The following is a 19,962-nucleotide window of genomic DNA, read 5'->3' on the forward strand; positions in this document are numbered from 1 at the left end:
TTCAAGATTGTTGGAAGACCATTTCCGGTGACTACCTCTTGAAGCTCATCAAGAAAATGCCAAGAGTGTGCAAAGCAGTCATCAAAGCAAAAGGTGGCTACTTTGAAGAACCTAGAATATAAGACATATTTTCAGTTGTTTCACACTTTTTTGTTAAGTATATAATTCCACATGTGTTAATTCATAGTTTTGATGCCTTCAGTGTGAATGTACAATTTTCATAGTCATGAAAATACAGAAAAATCTTTAAATGAGAAGGTGTGTCAAAACTTTTGGTCTGTACTGTGTGTGTATATGTATATGTATGTATGTATATATATGTATGTGTATGTATATATATGTATGTGTATATATATATATGTATGTGTATATATATATATATATATATATATATATATATATATATATATAATATAATATATTTTTTTACAAACATGAATAGTAGTAGTAGGAGCTACCTTTTTTCTCCATGACTTGCACACCCAGCAGCATTGCGCGTTTATATGAAACATTGGCTGTATGGAACAAGAAACAATGTGTCGAATAATCTAGATCTGATCTGGGCAAGGTGCACTCCACGGTTCACATCCAGCCCTTTGGCTGTCGGTGCCCGGCCCATGGACACGGACAGCCAAAAATGGTGGTGCTGGGATTTCTGTCGCACAGTAAGCACCTGACCTGTGTAGACTGTTCTAGATCCAGGTCAGGCGCACACAATTCATTATAAGCTGGGTATGCCCGTCTCCTGAGGCACTGCCCACTTTGTGCCTGCTGGCGCTGTCACCAGTGTGTGCCTGATGGCTGCCTGCAGCGCACCAAGAAAATTCGCCCCAGCAATAGAGGAAGTCCCTGCCGCAGCAGAATGCTGTGCTGTGTAGTGACACTTTTTAATCAGCTGATCGCTAGGGGTGTCAGGACCATTGGCCTCAATTTTTAAGCTGAAAAATATTGGTAAGAACATTTCTGTGCCTAATACCCTGAATATGATGGCAGGCCTTCCTTCTGTGTTAACATTAGTTTTTCTCTCTTATTTCAGATGGCAGAAGAGGTTTACCAACATTTGCACAATATTCTAGATTTTGGAAAACACATAATGAAACAGTTTTTAGGTGAAAACTACGTCCATCACGGAGTAAGTAAACTCTTACCGAGCTGTAATGGGAACGGTCTTGTGCATTAGTGGCCACATGTCATCAGTTGTTCAGAGCAAAATTGCTGAATGGCACTTGAAAAATATCATCATTGTACTTTTCCTATTTGTTTAACCACTTAGTGATCATGAAATTTTTCATTTTGCGCTTTAGTTTTTTTTCTCCCTTTCTTCCTATAACCATACCTCTTTTTTTATTCTTCCGTCAGCATACACGTATGACGGCCTGTCTTTCTGCAGGAGCCGGTGTACAGCTGTAATTTTTAATGAGACCATTCATTTTACTGTACTGAAATGTAAGGAAAAATGGGGGGAAAAAATCCAAGTGGGATGAAATGGTGAAAAAAAATGCTATTCAGCAGTTTTTGTTTTTGTATGGCATTCATTGATGTGTAAACATGATTGTCCATGTCGGCGCAGTTATGGTGATGCCATGCCATACTTTCAGCACTTTTTTTTTTATTTTATTTTTTTTGCTTTAAAGGGGTTTTCCCACGAACAAAGTTAATTTTAACAAAAATTTTAATGAATAGATCTTTGAATAATAATAAGAATTTCCACAATTGGATGTGTTTAAATAAAATGTCCCTGTGCTGAGATAATCTTATAAATGTGTCCCTGCTGTGTACTGTGTAATGGCTGTGTCTGACCGTACCGGAACATGGTCTGATCATACCACAGCTCCTGGGCGGAGGAGGGAAAAGAGTATACAGACAGGACAGCATGGGATCACAGCAGATTCTTTGAGGTAAAACATTGCTTAAAAACAGGCACGGAAATGTTTTCACAAAATGAATCATTTGCGATCCCATGCGGTGCTATCTGTATTCTCTCTTTTGCGTCCTCCCCTGCCCAGGAGATGTGGTATGATCAGACCATGTTCTGGCATGGTCAGACACAGCCATTACACAGTACACAGCAGGGGCACATTTATAAGATTATCTCAGCACAGGAACATTTTATTTAAACACATCCAAATGTGGAAATTATTATTATTCCAAGATCTATTGATTTAAAATGTACTTTGTTCATGGGAAAACCCATAAACAAAAATACAAATTTTGTTTTAAAAAAAAAAAAAATTTTTTTTTTGTTTTCTTTCAATTTTCCAAGACCTATAATGTTTTATTTTTTTCTTTGATGGAGCTGTTTAACGGCTTGTTTATTCCGTGGTGAGACGACATTTTCATTAACAATTTGGGGCACATATGAAGTTTTGATTTGATTTTTATTGCATTTTTTTTTAGGGAGATGAGATTTGTTTTTTCCCCTCTTTATGGTACTTACCATACAAGTTAGTTAATTTTATATTTTGATTAGACTTTGAGAAATGCGGTAACACTAAATATATATATATTGTTTTGTTATTTTAAACAAGAACAAAAGGGGGTGATTTTTTTGTTTAATACTTGAACCTGCAATGCTTGTGCTGTATACTTAAATACATTGGTGTTGCAGTATATAGTGAAAATCTATGGTGTCCTGTGAATTCACCCACAGGCTGAGCCTCACAGGAGTGCCAAGATGGCAACCACAGGGGCCTTCTGCAGGCCCCTGGCTACCATGGTAATCCATTGCTGCCCTTCAATCACATCATAGTGGGCCTATGGCAGTCTGCACTGGCAACAGTGCTGTTTAAATGCCGCCGTCACTAATTGATAGTGGCAACTAAATGGTTAACAGCGGCAACTGCTCTGGCTGTAGTTGTTAGATACAGATGCCAACTATGTAATATTGCCGGCATCTACCTTGTGTGGAGCATGCAACGTTTATTAACATCATAATCATGGACGGGGCTAAACATGCAAGATCTCTTTTTGTACTGTTTAGTGTCATAAAATCTGTGATTTTCAGTTGTCCCCATGAATACACATTATATATATATATATAAAAAAAAAAAAAAAACCCCTCAAAGAATGCAATGCCAGAAATTGTAATTTCAATTGCATTGTGATAAAACATAAAAACTTAATAAGAGAACCATTTTTCCATGTTATTATTTAAACTTCTGAATTCTCGCTGTTTTCAAAATGCCCATCGAGAGTTATAATCTGCTTATTGCTGGCAGCGTTACAATTAAAAGATTACATTTCTGTTATAAATCTGGAAGCAGATGTCTATTGAGAGTAGATGGTGATGACATTGAAGCCCTCACTTCCTCCCTGCACAGCGACCTCTGCTCAGGTCACCGGGCATGCCCACAACATACTCACCAGACCCCAGTTTCCCATGTCCATGTGGCTGCAATAAAGCTTCTCCTTGAGTGATGTCAGCAGAGCAGAACTCCAGCTCCGAAAAGGTTTCTGCCCGCCATATTTACATACATAAATAAAATCCACAATCAGGCAAAAAACCAGACCTGAATTTCATTATATGGTTTTAGTTAGTAAAGAAGTAAGATGATACATTCCCTTTAAGTCAGGAATACAGATTTTGACTTCCATGGATAGTGGATTCACTGTTTTACACTGCTTGTGATGCTTTGTTGCAGGATGTGGTGCAATTACCCTTGGATTTTCTAAAACGCCTCTGTGTGAAAGTGCAATCCGAGAGACCAGGCAAGTGACTGTAGTGCAATCATTGGTTAATCATTTCCTTGGCATCTCCTTTATCATGGTGCTAAAATCCACACCCATATGAAGACATAGTTACACACATCTATATACCTCTATAAGATCTGTATCTAAATATATTCACACGTCTGTGTGACACATCCTAATGCTGTCCGATTTTTTTTCTTTCTTCCTTCTTTCTCGGGCAGCACACTGACCATTGATCTACATATGTACAGTGAGTACGGAAAGTATTCAGACCCCTTTCAATTTTTCACTCTTTGTTTCATTGCAGCCATTTGGTAAATTCTAAAAAGTTCATTTTTTTTCTCATTAAAGTACACTCTGCACCCCATCTTGACTGAAAAAAAACAGAAATGTAGAAATTTTTGCAAATTTATTCAAGAAAAACTGAAATATCACATGGTCATAAGTATTCAGACCCTTTGCTCAGTATTGAGTAGAAGCACCCTTTTGAGCTAGTACAGCCATGAGTCTTCTTGGGAATGATGCAACAAGTTTTTCACACCTGGATTTGGGGATCCTCTGCTATTCTTCCTTGCAGATCCCCTCCAGTTCCGTCAGGTTGGATGGTGAACGTTGGTGGACAGCCATTTTCAGGTCTCTCCACAGGTGCTCAATTAGGTTTAGGTCAGGGCTCTGGCTGGGCCAGTCAAGAATGGTCACAGAGTTGTTCTGAAGCCACTTCTTTGTTATTTTAGCTGTGTGCTTAGGGTCATTGTCTTGTTGGAAGGTGAACCTTTGGCCAAGTCTGAGGTCCAGAGCACTCTGGAAGAAGTTTTCATCCAGGATATCTCTGTACTTGGCTGCATTCATGTTTTCTTCAATTGCAACCAGTTGTCCTGTCCCTGCAGCTGAAAAACACCCTCATAGCATGATGCTGCCACCACCATGTTTCACTGTTGGGATTGTATTGGGCAGGTGATGAGCAGTGCCTGGTTTTCTCCACACATACCGCTTAGAATTATCACCAAAAAGCTCTATCTTTGTCTCATCAGACCCGAGAATCTTATTTCTCATAGTCTGGGAGTCCTTCATGTGTTTTTGAGCAAACTCTATGCAAACTTTCATATGTCTTGCACTGAGGAGAGGTTTCCTTCGGGCCACTCTGCCATAAAGGCCCGACTGGTGGAGGGCTGCAGTGATAGTTGACTTTGTCTTGGGGTTCCTCTTTACCTCTCTCACCAAGGCTCTTCTCCCACGATTGCTCAGTTTGGCTGAATGGCCAGGTCTAGGCAGACTTCTGGTGGTCCCAAACTTCTTCCATTTAAGGATTATGGAGGCCACTGTGCTCTTAGGAACCTTGAGTAATGCAGAAATTCTTTTGTAACCTTGGCCAGATCTGTGCCTTGCCACAATTCTGTCTCTGAGCTCCTTGGGCAGTTCCTTTTGAGCGCATGATTCTCATTTGCTCTGACATGCACTGTGAGCTCTGAGGTCTTATATAGACAGGTGTGTGTCTTTCCAAATCAAGTCCTATCAGTTTAATTAAACACAGCTGGACTCCAATGAAGGAGTAGAACCATCTCAAGGAGAATCACAAGGAAATGGACAGCATGTGACTTAAATATGAGTGTCTGAGTAAAGGGTCTGAATACTTATGACCATGTGATATTTCAGTTTTTCTTTTTTAATAAATTTGCAAAAAATTTCTACATTTCTGTTTTTTTTTTTCAGTCAAGATGGGGGGCAGAATGTACTTTAATGAGAAAAAAATGAACTTTTTAGAATTTACCAAATGGCTGCAATGAAATAGAGTGAAAAATTGAAAGGGGATAGAATACTTTCCGTACCCACTGTATATATGCGTGTGCATGTATGTGTATATACGCACACACACACATACACATATACATACACACACACACACACACACACACACACACACACACACACACACACACACACACACACACACACACACACACACACTGCAGCACGGTGGCTCAGTGGTTAGCACTGCAGCCTTGCAGCTCTGGGGTCCTGGGTTGAAATCCCACCAAGGACAACATCTGCAAGGAGTTTGTATGTTCTCCCCGTGTTTGCGTGGATTTCCGCCGGGTTCTCTGGTTTTCTCCCACACTCCAAAGACATACTGATAGGGAATTTAGATTGTGAGCCCCAATGGGGACAGTGATGATAATGTATGTAAAGCGCTGTGGAACTAATGGCGCTATATAAGTGAGTAAAATATATGTATATGCTCGGCCTCCTGTTTTCTTTCCTTCAACCTCTATCTTGTTTTCTCACTATCATCCTGCATTTTATTCCTCTGTGCTGGGCTATAAATCCCATGATGCAACAGTTCAACATCACATGACCAGCTGCTGGAATGAGACAGCTTATCTGTCTTTATAGATTTTCTTAAAGGAAATGTCAGGTTTTTGCTATTTAATCTGAGAACAGCATAATATAGGGGCAGAGAGCCTGATTACAGGGATGTGTCACTTATTAATCGGTGTGCGGTAATTCAATACAATCAGTTTTTATAGTATTGTTCAATACAAGCAGCTTTATTGTATTGTGCAGAGATCAGTAACGTCACATGCATAGGGTGGCGCTGGTCTCTGCACACTTTGTATCCTGACAATGCGCAATGACAGTGCGCTCTCTTGCCGGCTCTTTACTACTGACCTAAGCCGGTGACCGAGCGCACTATCACTGCCCATATTGCACAGTGACAGAGCAGGGTCTAGCTCAGCCCCTGAAATAGAAGGTCACTGACTCTTCATTTTAGGGCTGTGACTGTGATTGCAGCATCTGCCCCCTGATGGTACTTTTGTTTGAGTATCCTAACATGCACTGGGATTCTCATAGAAAAAAACAATTAGTGTAGAAAATAGTCTAGATTATGGCATTATATGGATATAGGATGAAAATTAACTTTTATTTCGGACCACCCCTTAAATCCTCCTGACTCTTCACACTTTATTTTTGCAGCATGTGATTAGCATAAATACATGTCAAAAGACAATGCCATAATTGCTGTTCTTTTATGTTCCTTCCCCTAAAGAGTTAATAAAAAGCCCAATCTAAGATGCCAGTGTAATTGTCAGATGGCAGTATGTGCACATTGACAAACAATGACTGTCACATCAGTGTGATGAGTGGTAAGGAGCCGCTGTATGGGGAGGTTAGATAAGACACCCAGCCGCTGTGGTCACCAGGCTTCATCTCCATAGTCATCACTTATATATAAACCACTCTATATAGACTGCTATATGTCTCTACTTTTGTGAGTACAAGAGCTTTGCTTCCATTATACCGTGTGCTTCCTTCCAGGAACATATAGCATCTGATGCAGGAAAGATATTAAAATGGTGGTTCTTGTAAAGCTGATCTGGAGAAACGATAGCTGTAAGAAGCAGCCACACAGCTCTGTAGGGATGGGTCCGCACATTGTTGATGGGCAGATAAAATGAAATAAATTTGGTTATAGGTTTTCCAGGCTAAACATAAATTTCTGCAGGTCGTCTATCTCACTGCGGATTGCTGAATCCTGACAGTGTGCAATATGGTCATGTGACCGCTCGTATACTTTTTGCATAATTATGGTCATGGGTTAACTATCAACTTTTCCGCTTCTTAGGTCTGGGCTACCCTGCAACTTTCTGTAGCGCTATTGATTTTATTTTAACTATTTTAGCTACAACTGCAGTGTAAAGTAATAAATCGACTGCCACTTGATAGTTCTACAAAAAAGTCGCAGTGTATCCAAAGACTTACCGTATGTACTATTGAGAGAAGCAGATGAGGAGCTAGTCAGAATGTGACCGCATGTATGACAGTCACATAAGCAGGCAACAGTGGTGAATCCTGACTCTGAGCATATTGCACACTGTCCGAATATAAGCATCTGCAGTAAGATGGAGGCACCACAGAAATGAATTTTTAGTCAAAAAAACTCTTTAAGCAACTTTTTTGAATTATTGCAATTATCCTCCCCTGGTAATCAGAATACATCACTCCTTAGGACTATGCTCCCATCACATTCTAAGCATGGGGTTAATGTATACACTGGAACATAGGTTACATGGGTTCTTCTAGTAGGTGCGATTGCACTATTCCAAATAGTGCTATTCAGTAAAAATGTACACATTAAAGGGGCTGGCCACTATTCCCCTAATAGAGTGCAAGAATTAGGCTGCAAGTCTGTCACTCTGATTGTAGACTTGTGAACCCTCACATCACACACACTGCCTGCTGTGAGGATTCTCCTTTGCTTGGAACATGACTGCAAGTATGTGATATGCATACGCCCGGCAACATTCAGACTAGATGGGCGCGGCCTCACTCAATTCACTTGTATTGAGCAAGGCTGGACACGTCTATTTGGAATGAGGCTGGAAGTATACAAATCGCATATTTGCTGTCTTATGACTGCCACTTCCGGCACTGGAGAATCTTCAGTGTGCAGTGTGCGCAATGTCAGGATTCACAGGTCTGCAATCTCTCTAAAGCCCCTTTTAATGTTGGCATGTTTTTTTTTTTTTTTTTTTTAATCAGTGGGCTTAATGGTAGCAGTCTGCACTTTGTACGTACAAAAGGGTGTTTGAATTTTCCAGAGAGAGCTGCCTAAATGTAACATATTTGTGACTTCTCCTATTATTTTCTCTTTTGTTGCAGAGTCCCGATGTGAGAAAGACATGGATGTCAGCGGGTACGCCATGTGCCTTCCTAACCTCACCCGTTTGCAGACTTTCCCTTTTGTGGAGCACAGGCCTATATTTTGCATAGAGATTAAGGTGAACAGACTAGTGATTTCCTTTGTGTTACATTGTAAATTTGTACATGAAATGACTATTTTAGCAGATCATGTGTCAGACCGCTGCACTTTTTAACCCTTTTTTCAGCCATTTTGGGGTTTTTATTTATTTATTTTTTAAATGCAAACCTCATGGGTGAAGGTAAATTCTCATTCTCCATTGTTGCTACTGTGATGCACTGCAGATTTTGCACCCCAAATCCACAACATATTCCCCCTATAATATACCCTCCAGATGTAGGCATGGAGCATTGCATATGTGAGGAAAGCAGCGCACCTATATGAATGCTGGACGAGGAGTGCAGCCGCCACCACATGCCCTGACCACGCACAGTAAACCTGGCTGTGCAGGGGGACGGTCTTCCCAGTGGTGTCATGTTCCTCTGATACAGAGATCCCACTTGGAGGAACCTGGGTTTGTCCCTTGAATGAGCTGCATTGTATTCCTGTTCCTGTTTCATCTGCGTCCAGCATCAGGCTTAGCCCTACGGAGATTATTGTTAACTCTTTCTTGCACTGTGTATTGTAAACCTTTTATATACCGAGCTGCCTTTAAAGATTTATTCACTATATTCTTTATATGTATTTTTTATAATCTAGCCCAAATGTGGATTTATCCCGTCGTCGGCCCACATCACAAAGGAGATTAAGAAAAAGGTGTGTCGTTTCTGTATGCACCAGCATCTAAAGGTTCGTAACGTCTGCGCTGTACAGTCACGGCACCCCAGAGATCTTCCATAACCCCAGATACTAATCTTACTCTGAAGGCCATTTTCAGATCTGGCAGATACTCCTAGATAAATAGTTTATTTTCATTTGCCTGAAGATGTTTTGGCAGAGGAAAGATTATTTCCCTAGCTAACAGGACTGGGATCTTGTGACGATTTGCATTTTACGTTTCAGCATTTTTTCCTAATATGTAAAGCACTTTGAGTAGATGAAACTTATATTTCAATTCAATAACCCTGAGACTAAGAGTGCGCCCCCCATACAGCATAGATAGCGGTCAACTGAGCGCTTGTTTGGCTGACCGCTACCCCCTGTTATCTCATACGTTTTCAATGGGAAGAAAGAATCTAAAAATATTGGGTGTTGTAATTCAGCATAGTAGAGTCTTCTACCCCCTTGACATCGTTATATGGAGGAGAGTTTGCAGCCCCCAATACACCTTAGATGGTCTGCCTGTCCAGCTGCAATCAGTGATGTCTGTAAAGCACTGTGGGACTAATGGCATTATCTAAGCTACTAAACAAATACATTTTACTTACTGTGTCACATCAGTCTTGGTTAATATATGTGTAAATTGCTCAGACACTGCCTGGATACCTGCAGCCACCACTAGAGGGAGCCTGGGTGCTTTGTGCATACAGTTTATGCATGAAACGCCATAATTAGACCCCAAAGTGACCCCACTTGAATGGACCTAATGACCAATTAATTACTTATTTATTTATTTATTTTTTTGTGCTTCTGTTCAGCAGCCACAATTTTTTTTTCTATTTTTTTTCATTTACAAGGCTTGAGGTTTTCTTTTTTTTTTTTATTGTTTAATGCGGGACAAATTACATATATATTTTTTTATTGGCTTTTTGGGGGTACATGTATCGAAATTTGCCTAAAACCTAAATGACGTTTTTTTTTTACTGTTCACATTTCAAACCAAATAACCCACAGAATGAATTAATCCAGGTTATTTCGGTCATGTAAATACCTAATATGTTTAGGTTTTGTGTTTTTGTTTTTTTTTGTTATATTTATGTAATATAATTTATATAGAAGTTAATACATTCATATACTTTTTTTGTGTAGGGTATTTTCTTTTATTTTTCTTTACATTTGTTCCCCAAGAGAGCCCCAGTTACTGGGGAAAAGCGTCCCTGCTGTGCTAGGTGTCACTGGCAGACCCAGAACAGCTTTGTTATGCTGGAAGAGATCCAGCGATCCTATGATCTCTAGGTCCTACAGAAAAATTAGTGTTAAGGCTCACTGAGCACTTACTATAGGAGAGGACTAGACGTGCTCCGGATAGATTGCAGGAGCTTTACCCCTTCACTAAAAGTTTCCAATAGTGAAGGATTAAAACCCAGAACTGCGCGCTCTGATTAAACTGCACGCAGTGCCAGCATTGTTTCATCTCTAATGTAGGGAGTGTCTAGCACTTCTTATATACATAAGATAAGAGGTATCAATAATTTTTGACTAATTAAATGTGAACATTAACTAGCGTCCTCTTTGGATCAGTGAGTAAGGCCGATACTAGATGACAGCACAGGATGTGGCAGGATGCAGAGCAGCAGTCACCTGGAGGAGCAGCGTTGTCTACAGATGGGGCCGGAGATTTGCTTGTTTTTGATTGTAACTTTTTTTGTTTTTTAAGGTTGCCAAAGGGAAGTGGAAGCGGATTAGCAAATACTGCCCCCTGGATCTCTTTTCAGGGTACTACTCTATTGTTTTTCTGATGCACTTAATTTCTGTAAAACTTTAATCATTGTGATGCTGCTGGTGTTTAAAGGGTTATTCCCAAAATGTTTTAAGTTAACCCTTAAACTCTGGATAGGGGATAACTTTGTGATTAGTGGACTCCCGATATTGGTATAACAAGAGGATCAGACCCCTAGCTATCCAGTTAGTCTATGGATAAGGGGTAACTTAAAGGAGTTGTCCAGTCCAGATTGGTAGAGGTGCAACATCCATCATTCCCGCCGATCAGCTGTTACCAGTGCTACCAAAGCAGCCCAGCTCGATCAGCTCTGTAGTGGCCGCAGCGGGGTACTGCAGATCCACCTCTATTTTTTTGAATAGCGGGCAGACAGTTACCTATGGATAGGCCATCAATATTTAAGTCCTGGACAACTTCTTTAACATTTTGGATATAATCCTTTTAAATAGTTGTTAGTTAAAAAGTGACTTTTCAACCCAAGTGACTCCCATCGTAACATTGAAATGTGTTTTCTGTTTTAGACCTCTGTAACGTTCTGAAAATTCACAAAAATTAGCAGATTATGGGGCATCTTCACTTTGAAATACTATTTGATATATTATAGCCCCAGTTTCGTACTCTTGATAATTCCCTCATTCCAAGAGACAGAAGCCCTTGGCTAATGCTGTATATAGAGAGTCAGTGGGTGCATCCTACTGAAGGATATTATGATGGTAACAGTTTCCTTTTTTCCACAGGCATACACAGAGGATGCATTTTGCCTTGATGAGTTTACTTCAGGAGTCTCAAAACAACTTAAAAATCTTTAAGGTAAAAGTCCATTTGTCGCTTCTGTGTACAGTTGGCAGTCTTTGCATGCTTTGAATCTAAGGGATGTCCACCTTTTGAGGGCAATTTTTTTTTCTTCCTTTGCATGTATTATTGGCTAAAAATCAGTTTTGTAATTGGGTTTCATTAAAAATGTTGCATTGTTCTCCTTCTATGGCCTGTGTGGTGCAGTCTATTGTGGCTGCAGAAGGAGTTAATGAAGAATCTGTCAGTGAGCTTCTTTTGTGATGATAGTCCAACGGGAGAGTTTCTTACTCTTTTATCTGCCTTTTTTGAGCTCTTCTCAGCTGATTTCCAAGAGCCATATATTTTTTTCATTTTTCTGTCGTCATTTTTATCTTTTTGCAGGACAAGTTTACATTTTTTTCCCATTTTCCAGAATATTCAATGTTAAACCAAATGTCACTCTAAACTACAAGTGTAGTTGAATTGTGTTTAAAATAAAAAAAAATGCAATTCTGCATTGATTTTTTTTTTTTTTTAGAATTTTTTATGGCATAAAATTGCTCTGAAGAATGATTCTGTCAAATTCCGGCAATTCCAAACATGTAGAGTTTTTTTTTTCATTTAAGTGAAGAAAAAATATCCAAAACATTTAAAAAAAAAAAAAAAAATTCTATTTGTGTTTCTGTATTCCTGTAACATTTATATTTTTTCAGTCAATTTAGTTGTATAAAGGCTTTTTTTTTTTGCATGACCAGCTGACTGTTATATTGACACCATTTTGGTGTATACACAGCATTTTTGATTTTTTTTATTGCAATTTTTTTTTTTAAACTGAATTTTTATTGAATTTTCAAAATAAAATTACAGAATTACAACACAAAACTCAATGTGGTAGCCTTCAGTGTTATACTTGCATTTTTTATGGGAGGAATGGTGACTGAAAATGCAATTTTGACCTTTTTTTTAATTTTTTTTTTCTTGCAATTAATTTGGGTTAATTTTATATTTTTATAGATCGGACCTTTATGAGCACAGCCATACCAGATATGTATTCTTTTTACATATCTTGTTGATTACACTTTAATATTTAAAAATGTATATACAAAATAATATTTTTTTTTTTTCAAGTCTTCTGGAAAGCTCAACACGTAGTTGATCTTCAGGGGACCATCAAATTGGCGGTGCCTTGGGCCTTGAGCAGACCCCTGGCTGTCACAGTAACCCTTTGGCACCCTGCACTAGCACACATTCCCTGTAAACGTTGCTGTCAGAGATTGACAGCGGCATTTAAATGGCTCAGCTATCCGTTTTTTTCACGGATATCACACATACCTATTATTATAATCTGTGGTGCTGTTCACATGTCTGTTACAAGGGTCGATACAAGTCTATGGGTCAGTAAAAAACATACAGCAGCCAGGTGGCATCTCCGTGCTGTACGTATTTAACATTGCAAAGTATAGGAGAACCTTTGTAATTTCTTTATCCCTTCCAGAAAAACACTGATGGTAAAAACGGACACACGGATGACATGGTATCATTTTTTCACGGACGTGTTTAAACACTGACATGTGAATGAGACCTTAGGACAGATGCCATCTATTTAATACAGCCGGTATCTGCCTCGTGTGGTTCCTGAGCCCCCTCAAACACACTGAAAGCTTCACAATCTCTTACATGTACATATTACATTACGTGCCGGGAAACAAAGAGCCTGAAAAGAGAAAATGGTGCATAATTTTCAACAAAACCGATAAAAAATACATGCATTTAAGTAAAAAAAAAAAAAAAAAAAAAAAAATGAAAAATTGTGCCCAGATGTGGCCAGCACCTTGTAAAAAAATGATGAGAGAATTCTTAACCTCCATGTTTTTTTTTTTGTTGTTTTTATTAAAGAATGGAGAATTAATATATGGCTGCCGGGATGACCAGGAATATCTCTCTGACCTGAATGAGCTCGCTCGCCAACTAAAGCCATTTTTCTTCCCTGTAAATGGATTGGTTGGTGGATCTCAGTGCACGAAAAATGTCCTGAAAGAACTGATCCATGTCCTGACGTCCACGCTGCTAAGCATCGGCACAGACACTGGAAGAGCTGGAACCATGAAGCCCATCCCAGGTTCTCAGGGACGGAATTACTGTGAGGCCGGCCACCTCTGCACCGAGTATCTGAGGAGTGGTAAGAACTACTTTGGTTTGTGGTGCCATATTCAAAGACCTGTAAGATTTTAGTTTTTCCATTGATTGAGCTGGGTGAGGGTTTCTTTTTTGCGTGACGGGCTGACAGTTTTATTGATACCATTGTTGGCTATATGACATTTTAATCCGTTTTTATTGCATATTTTTTATTTTTTCCTTGTTACGTTGTTTACTGATCGGGTTAATTTTATATCTTGCAATATCAGACTTTTATGAACACAGTGATATCAAATATCTTTATTTTTTTAGTTGATGGGGGAGAAAGAGGGTTGATTTGAACTTATTATATTTACATTTTCTTATTTTTAATTTTTTTTTCATTTTCCTTTTTTTTTTATTTATTTATTTTTATTCTCCGCATGAGACTTGTAACCTGCAATTGTCCACTCACTTATACTATATACTGTAATATTGTAGTATATAGTGGAAATCTTGTTCTCCTTTAAATCCCAGCAATATATCTGTAACATACCTGGCGGCGTACTTGCATAGTGCACCATCTCCCACTATGCAAGATCGCAAACTTAATCTTCAGTCCAGTCTGCCAGCCTGGCTTCTATTCTTGCTGTCTGCTTGTCCCTGTCCTGACCGCTTAGGGCGGCGGCCCGGTTACTTCCTGATTCTTGTAGCTGCTGTGGGCACACCCCTAATGCGTCTCCAGCCTATTGCGGTCTGTCACTGGATATTTAAACCAGCTCCACCCTGAAGCTGGTGCCTGAGCAACTCTTATCTTCAGAGGGCTCCTTGCCTCTGATGTGCCAGGTCCCGTTCTGTTCTTGCCTGTCCGCCAACCTGGGGGCTGTATTCCCAGGCCTGTCTGAACTATCTTAGCCTGTTTGTCCGCGCCTCTGGGGGCCGTATGCCCAGACACGCTCCTGTATCTTGTTGCAGTGTCAGTTCCTGTCTGAACACTCTCCTAGCCTGTTTGTCTCTGTGTCCGTACCTTCCCTTTTCCTGCAGTCTCTGAACCTGCACGTAACTCCTACTGTATGTCTCTGTACTTCTGTTGTGAGTTTAGAGTCCACTCGCTATTTCATTGCAAGTACCTTGTGTGTATCTGGTTCTGCTTTTCCCTTCCAGTCTGTTCAGTGTGAACAGAGCCCTGTCCTCTCTGCCTTGCTCATCGCTCCGGCGGTTCCTGCCTTCTCTGCCTTGCTCACCGCTCCGGCGGTTCCTGCCTGCTCTGCTTTGCTCATCGTTCCGGCGGTTCCTCTCTGCTCTGCCTTGCTCACCGCTCCAGCGGTTCCTCTCTGCTCTGCCTTGCTCACCGCTCCGGCGGTTCCTGCCTGCTCTGCCTTGCTCACCGCTCCGGCGGTTCCTGCCTGCTCTGTCTTGCTCACCGCTCCGGCGGTTCCTGCCTGCTCTGCCTTGCTCACCGCTCCGGCGGTTCCTGCCTGCTCTGCCTTGCTCACCGCTCCGGCGGTTCCTGCCTGCTCTGCCTTGCTCACCGCTCCGGCGGTTCCTGCCTGCTCTGCCTTGCTCACCGCTCCGGCGGTTCCTGCCTGCTCTGCCTTGCTCACCGCCCCGGCGGTTCCTGCCTGCTCTGCCTTGCTCACCGCTCCGGCGGTTCCTGCCTGCTCTGCCTTGCTCACCGCTCCGGCGGTTCCTGCCTGCTCTGCCTTGCTCACCGCTCCGGCGGTTCCTGCCTGCTCTGCCTTGCTCACCGCTCCGGCGGTTCCTGCCTGCTCTGCCTTGCTCACCGCTCCGGCGGTTCCTGCCTGCTCTGCCTTGCTCACCGCTCCGGCGGTGCCTGCCTGCTCTGCCTTGCTCACCGCTCCGGCGGTGCCTGCCTGCTCTGCCTTGCTCACCGCTCCGGCGGTTCCTGCCTGCTCTGCCTTGCTCACCGCTCCGGCGGTTCCTGCCTTGCTCACCGCTCCGGCGGTTCCTGCCTTGCTCACCGCTCCGGCGGTTCCTGCCTTGCTCACCGCTCCGGCGGTTCCTGCCTTGCTCACCGCTCCGGCGGTTCCTGCCTTGCTCACCGCTCCGGCGGTTCCTGCCTTGCTCACCGCTCCGGCGGTTCCTGCCTTGCTCACCGCTCCGGCGGTTCCTGCCTTGCTCACCGCTCCGGCGGTTCCTGCCTTGCTCACCGCTCCGGCGGTTCCTGCCTTGCTCACCGCTCCGGCGGTTCCTGCCTTGCTCACCGCTCCGGCGGTTCCTGCCTTGCTCACCGCTCCGGCGGTTCCTGCCTTGCTCACCGCTCCGGCGGTTCCTGCCTTGCTCACCGCTCCGGCGGTTCCTGCCTTGCTCACCGCTCCGGCGGTTCCTGCCTTGCTCACCGCTCCGGCGGTTCCTGCCTTGCTCACCGCTCCGGCGGTTCCTGCCTTGCTCACCGCTCCGGCGGTTCCTGCCTTGCTCACCGCTCCGGCGGTTCCTGCCTTGCTCACCGCTCCGGCGGTTCCTGCCTTGCTCACCGCTCCGGCGGTTCCTGCCTTGCTCACCGCTCCGGCGGTTCCTGCCTTGCTCACCGCTCCGGCGGTTCCTGCCTGCTCTGCCTTGCTCACTGCTCCGGCGGTTCCTGCCTGCTCTGCCTTGCTCACTGCTCCGGCGGTTCCTGCCTGCTCTGCTTGTCTACCGCATCTGCGGTTCTGTTCCTGAATCCCAGTCTGTACTAGACCCTATCCAGCCTGTGCTCCAACCTGCTAGTACCTCCCCGTCTGCACGCCAGCCGTACTTGTCAGTACCCTCATGTTTGCATACCAGCAGTGCCTGCCAGTTCCCACCTGTCTGCATGCCAGCCGTGCCTGCCAATACCCACCTGTCTGTGTGCCAGCCTAACCTGCCTGTTCCTGTATTCCCCGGTGTGGGTCAACAGCCGTGTCCGCAGTGTGGCCTGGAGTAGCACCTGGTCCCTCTGCTCGGTTCCTCCCTGGTGCACGGCGTCGTTAGCCGTCGTGCGACCTTGGTCGGATCGGGTAGATACTTGGTTATGCCCCTCCAGGCATTCTCCGGTTCATGGCACAGTGGAATCACTAAATCACGCACACGCCAGTCAGCCCGGGCGTGTGCATAACAATATCTAATATATATAGTAACTCATGGAGCTTCTAACTCCGAATAGTGGTGCACTTTCCATTTAAATGCTGCTGTCAATCTCAAACAGCTGTGGCCGGAGCTCATCTACAGGCACGGCTGTTACAGACAGATGCCAGCTATACAATATAGCTGGCATCTGGCACATGTGGGGGAGCAGAGCCCTGTCCGCAAATGCAATCACATACATGATATTGCTTTAAGAGATTCAAGGGAATCTGTCAGAAGGATCAACCCTCCTAAGCCGTCTATATGAGCATGCAGGTCATAGAAAATGTAATAAAATTATACCGTGGTATCGGTAATCTGATGTCTTATTCCAGAGAAATCCGTGTTTTTCTTAATATGTAAATGACCTGTTAAGATCTATGAGCCAGACATAGATCTTCCTTAGAATCTGCCTCCAGAGTTTATTTTAAATGAAGTGGGGTGTTAACAGTGTGACATGTAATGACTGACAGTCTGCTCTCCTGATCTCACTGCAGAGTTGTGCGAGATTATAACTAACACAGCGCTGAGCTTTATCTCATTACAAACACATCTGCAGCAACAACTCTCCTCTCATAATAGTAATCAGTAGTCTTGAGCGAGTATGTTCTGTTAACCCTTTCGCCGAGTATGCTCGGGCCGAGGTCCAAATATTTACAGCTGCTGGGTGATATGGTTGAATCGCTCCCGTGTGCCTGATTTGCGACTGTTTGACAGCTTTATTACATGTGAAGAATGTCTATTTCTTACACATTCCGCACATGTAATAAAGCTGTCAAACAGTTGCAAATCATGCACACGGGAGCGATTTAACCTGATCACCGAGCAGCTATAAATACTCGGAGCTCGGCCCGAGCATACTCGGAACAGAACATACTCGCTCAACACTAGTAATCAGGCACAGCTCTGCAGCAAAGCTGAGAGCACTTACACTTCTTCAGCTTTCATCTCCTCTCAAAGGCAGCCAATGTAGGGGGAAGGGCAGTACATCAGAGCTGACAACGGTGTGAGAGAACTGCAGTTGTGTTTGTAATGATGCAAAGTTCTGCTTTAATATGTTAGTTATAATCTGGTACAGTTCTACAGTGAGATCAGGAGAGCAGACTGTCAGTCATTACCTGTCTTTCACTGGTAACACCCCCGTTCATTAAAAATAAGCTCTGGAGGCAGATTTTCATACAGATCTCTGTCCGTCCCATAGATCTTAAACAGCTCATTTACATATTAAGAAAAACTTGGATTTCTCTGGAATAAGACCTTGATATCTGTGATCTGATGCATCATTTTATTCAGCTCCCTATGACCTACACGCCCACATAGATGGCTTCGGAGGGTTGATCCTACTGACAGATTCCCTTTAAAAAGATCAGTAGATTAAATCTTTGATCATTTTCATGAGCAGCTCAGTCATAATAAGGGTTTTGACAAGGAGTCTTTTAATAATTTTTGCAGGGTTATCTTCCATGGAATCAGGGAAGATGTCTCATCTCTTTAATTTTATTTTAGCAACTTGTAGAAGTTAAGGTTTCATCTAATTAGCTAGGTGTGACCTAAGGATAAAGAACCAGGCTTCCTAAACGTTTTATCCCACCGGGCCCATCCTCATATCTGCATAGAACAATGTACAGTGAGTTATGTCGGCAGGTCAGGTGTTTTCTTTGGAGTGAGACCATGTAATGTTTTCTTGACAGGTAAACACAAGATGGAGAGCATGGGATTGCCTAAAGGATGTATTTTGTACAAGATGCTCCAAGCTCAGATGCTGGACATGCTTGACGTTGAAGGTCTGCACCCGTTGTACAAGAGGATTGAAAAGTATCTGGAGGAGTTCCCCGAGGAGAGGTAAGCTGATGGCCCACGACTCTGGGAAAAAAGTCTCATGTCTGTTCCTTTCACTCTTTACATTTTTGGAGGTTTATGGTGCATTTAGACGGGTTGAGAATCGGTGATCTAGTGTTTGCATGTCACGAAACAATAAGACACAATGAATCAGAAGATGTCAGACTTTACATGGAGGGTTAAACGGGCTGGTTCACTGCTCAGCCTTTTGATGCTGCTTCCAGTATTTGTGTCCTCAGGAGGGGGCGTCTTTGAGAATCTTCCAGCTCAGGCTTGTGTGTTGTCACAATGGCTTTCAGAGGATTACCCTACATTTTTCCCAGAACAAAGCAGCATAGTTTGCTTGGTCTTTGTTGCCGCACCCATTAGAGTTTGGACAAGCTTACAGCAGAGACATGGGTGTGGGATTTTCCCAATATAGCAGAACAGGAAACTTCAGTGTGATTCAGGAAAGAGCAGTGAACCTGAAATAACAGATGGGAATGTATTTATGTGTTGTATAGTTACAGGCGGCTGACAGACACACGTCACTCAATCTCCAGGCTGGATGGATGGCTATATATCCAGTGCATACCCCGTATTGTGTGCACCAAGGAAAGAACTAGTTTGTACAAGTATTGTACTGTATTTGGTTTGGGGATTTTCCTATATTTTCAATAATTCATCTTTAACCCCTTCACTACCTGGCGATTTTTTTATTTATTTTTTTCTTCGAAGAGCCATAACTTAGTAACATTAATAATTAACATTATTTTTCTGTCCATATAGCCGTATGTGGGCTTGTTTCTTGCAGGACGAAGTTGTACTTTTGAATGACACCATTCAGGTTGCTACATAGTGTACTGGAAAACAGTAAAACTGATCTTGCATTATGAAAAAAAAAATAGTTTTTCTCGTCATTTTCCAAGACAAAAGTTTCCATTTTTCCGGATCTGGGTCTGTGTGAGGGCTTATTTTTTGCGCCCTGATCTGAGGTTTTTAATGGTATAGATACGATGTTTTGATGGTCTTTTTTATTTCATTTTATTGCAATGTTGCAGCAGCCAAAGAAAAAAAACGTAATTCTGCCGTTTAAATTTTTTTTCCTCATTACGCAGTTTACGGATCAGATTCTTTTTTTTTTTTACATTTTGATTGGACATTTCTGAACACAGCGATACCAAATGTGTATTTTTTTTTGGGGAACTTTTTGTGTTTTTTGATA

General features: G+C 42.4%; 1 protein-coding gene across 2 annotated transcripts in view; it reads left to right on the top strand.

Annotated features, from left to right (window-relative positions):
- The window catches only part of IPPK (inositol-pentakisphosphate 2-kinase), a 105,837-nt gene that overhangs the window by 46,021 nt on the left and 39,854 nt on the right, over positions 1-19,962 (top strand). For both annotated transcript variants that reach the window (XM_073644327.1, XM_073644328.1), the window contains 8 exons: positions 1,037-1,132; positions 3,642-3,708; positions 8,350-8,468; positions 9,089-9,178; positions 10,866-10,924; positions 11,666-11,738; positions 13,599-13,881; positions 18,611-18,761. In XM_073644327.1, coding sequence (XP_073500428.1) covers positions 1,037-1,132; positions 3,642-3,708; positions 8,350-8,468; positions 9,089-9,178; positions 10,866-10,924; positions 11,666-11,738; positions 13,599-13,881; positions 18,611-18,761 — 938 coding nt within the window. The remainder of the gene's footprint in view (positions 1-1,036; positions 1,133-3,641; positions 3,709-8,349; positions 8,469-9,088; positions 9,179-10,865; positions 10,925-11,665; positions 11,739-13,598; positions 13,882-18,610; positions 18,762-19,962) is intronic.

Source organism: Phyllobates terribilis, unplaced genomic scaffold (genome assembly GCF_046119375.1).
Source record: "Phyllobates terribilis strain yellow unplaced genomic scaffold, ASM4611937v1 Scaffold_8__6_contigs__length_399053987, whole genome shotgun sequence".
NCBI classification, from domain to species: Eukaryota; Metazoa; Chordata; class Amphibia; order Anura; family Dendrobatidae; genus Phyllobates; species Phyllobates terribilis.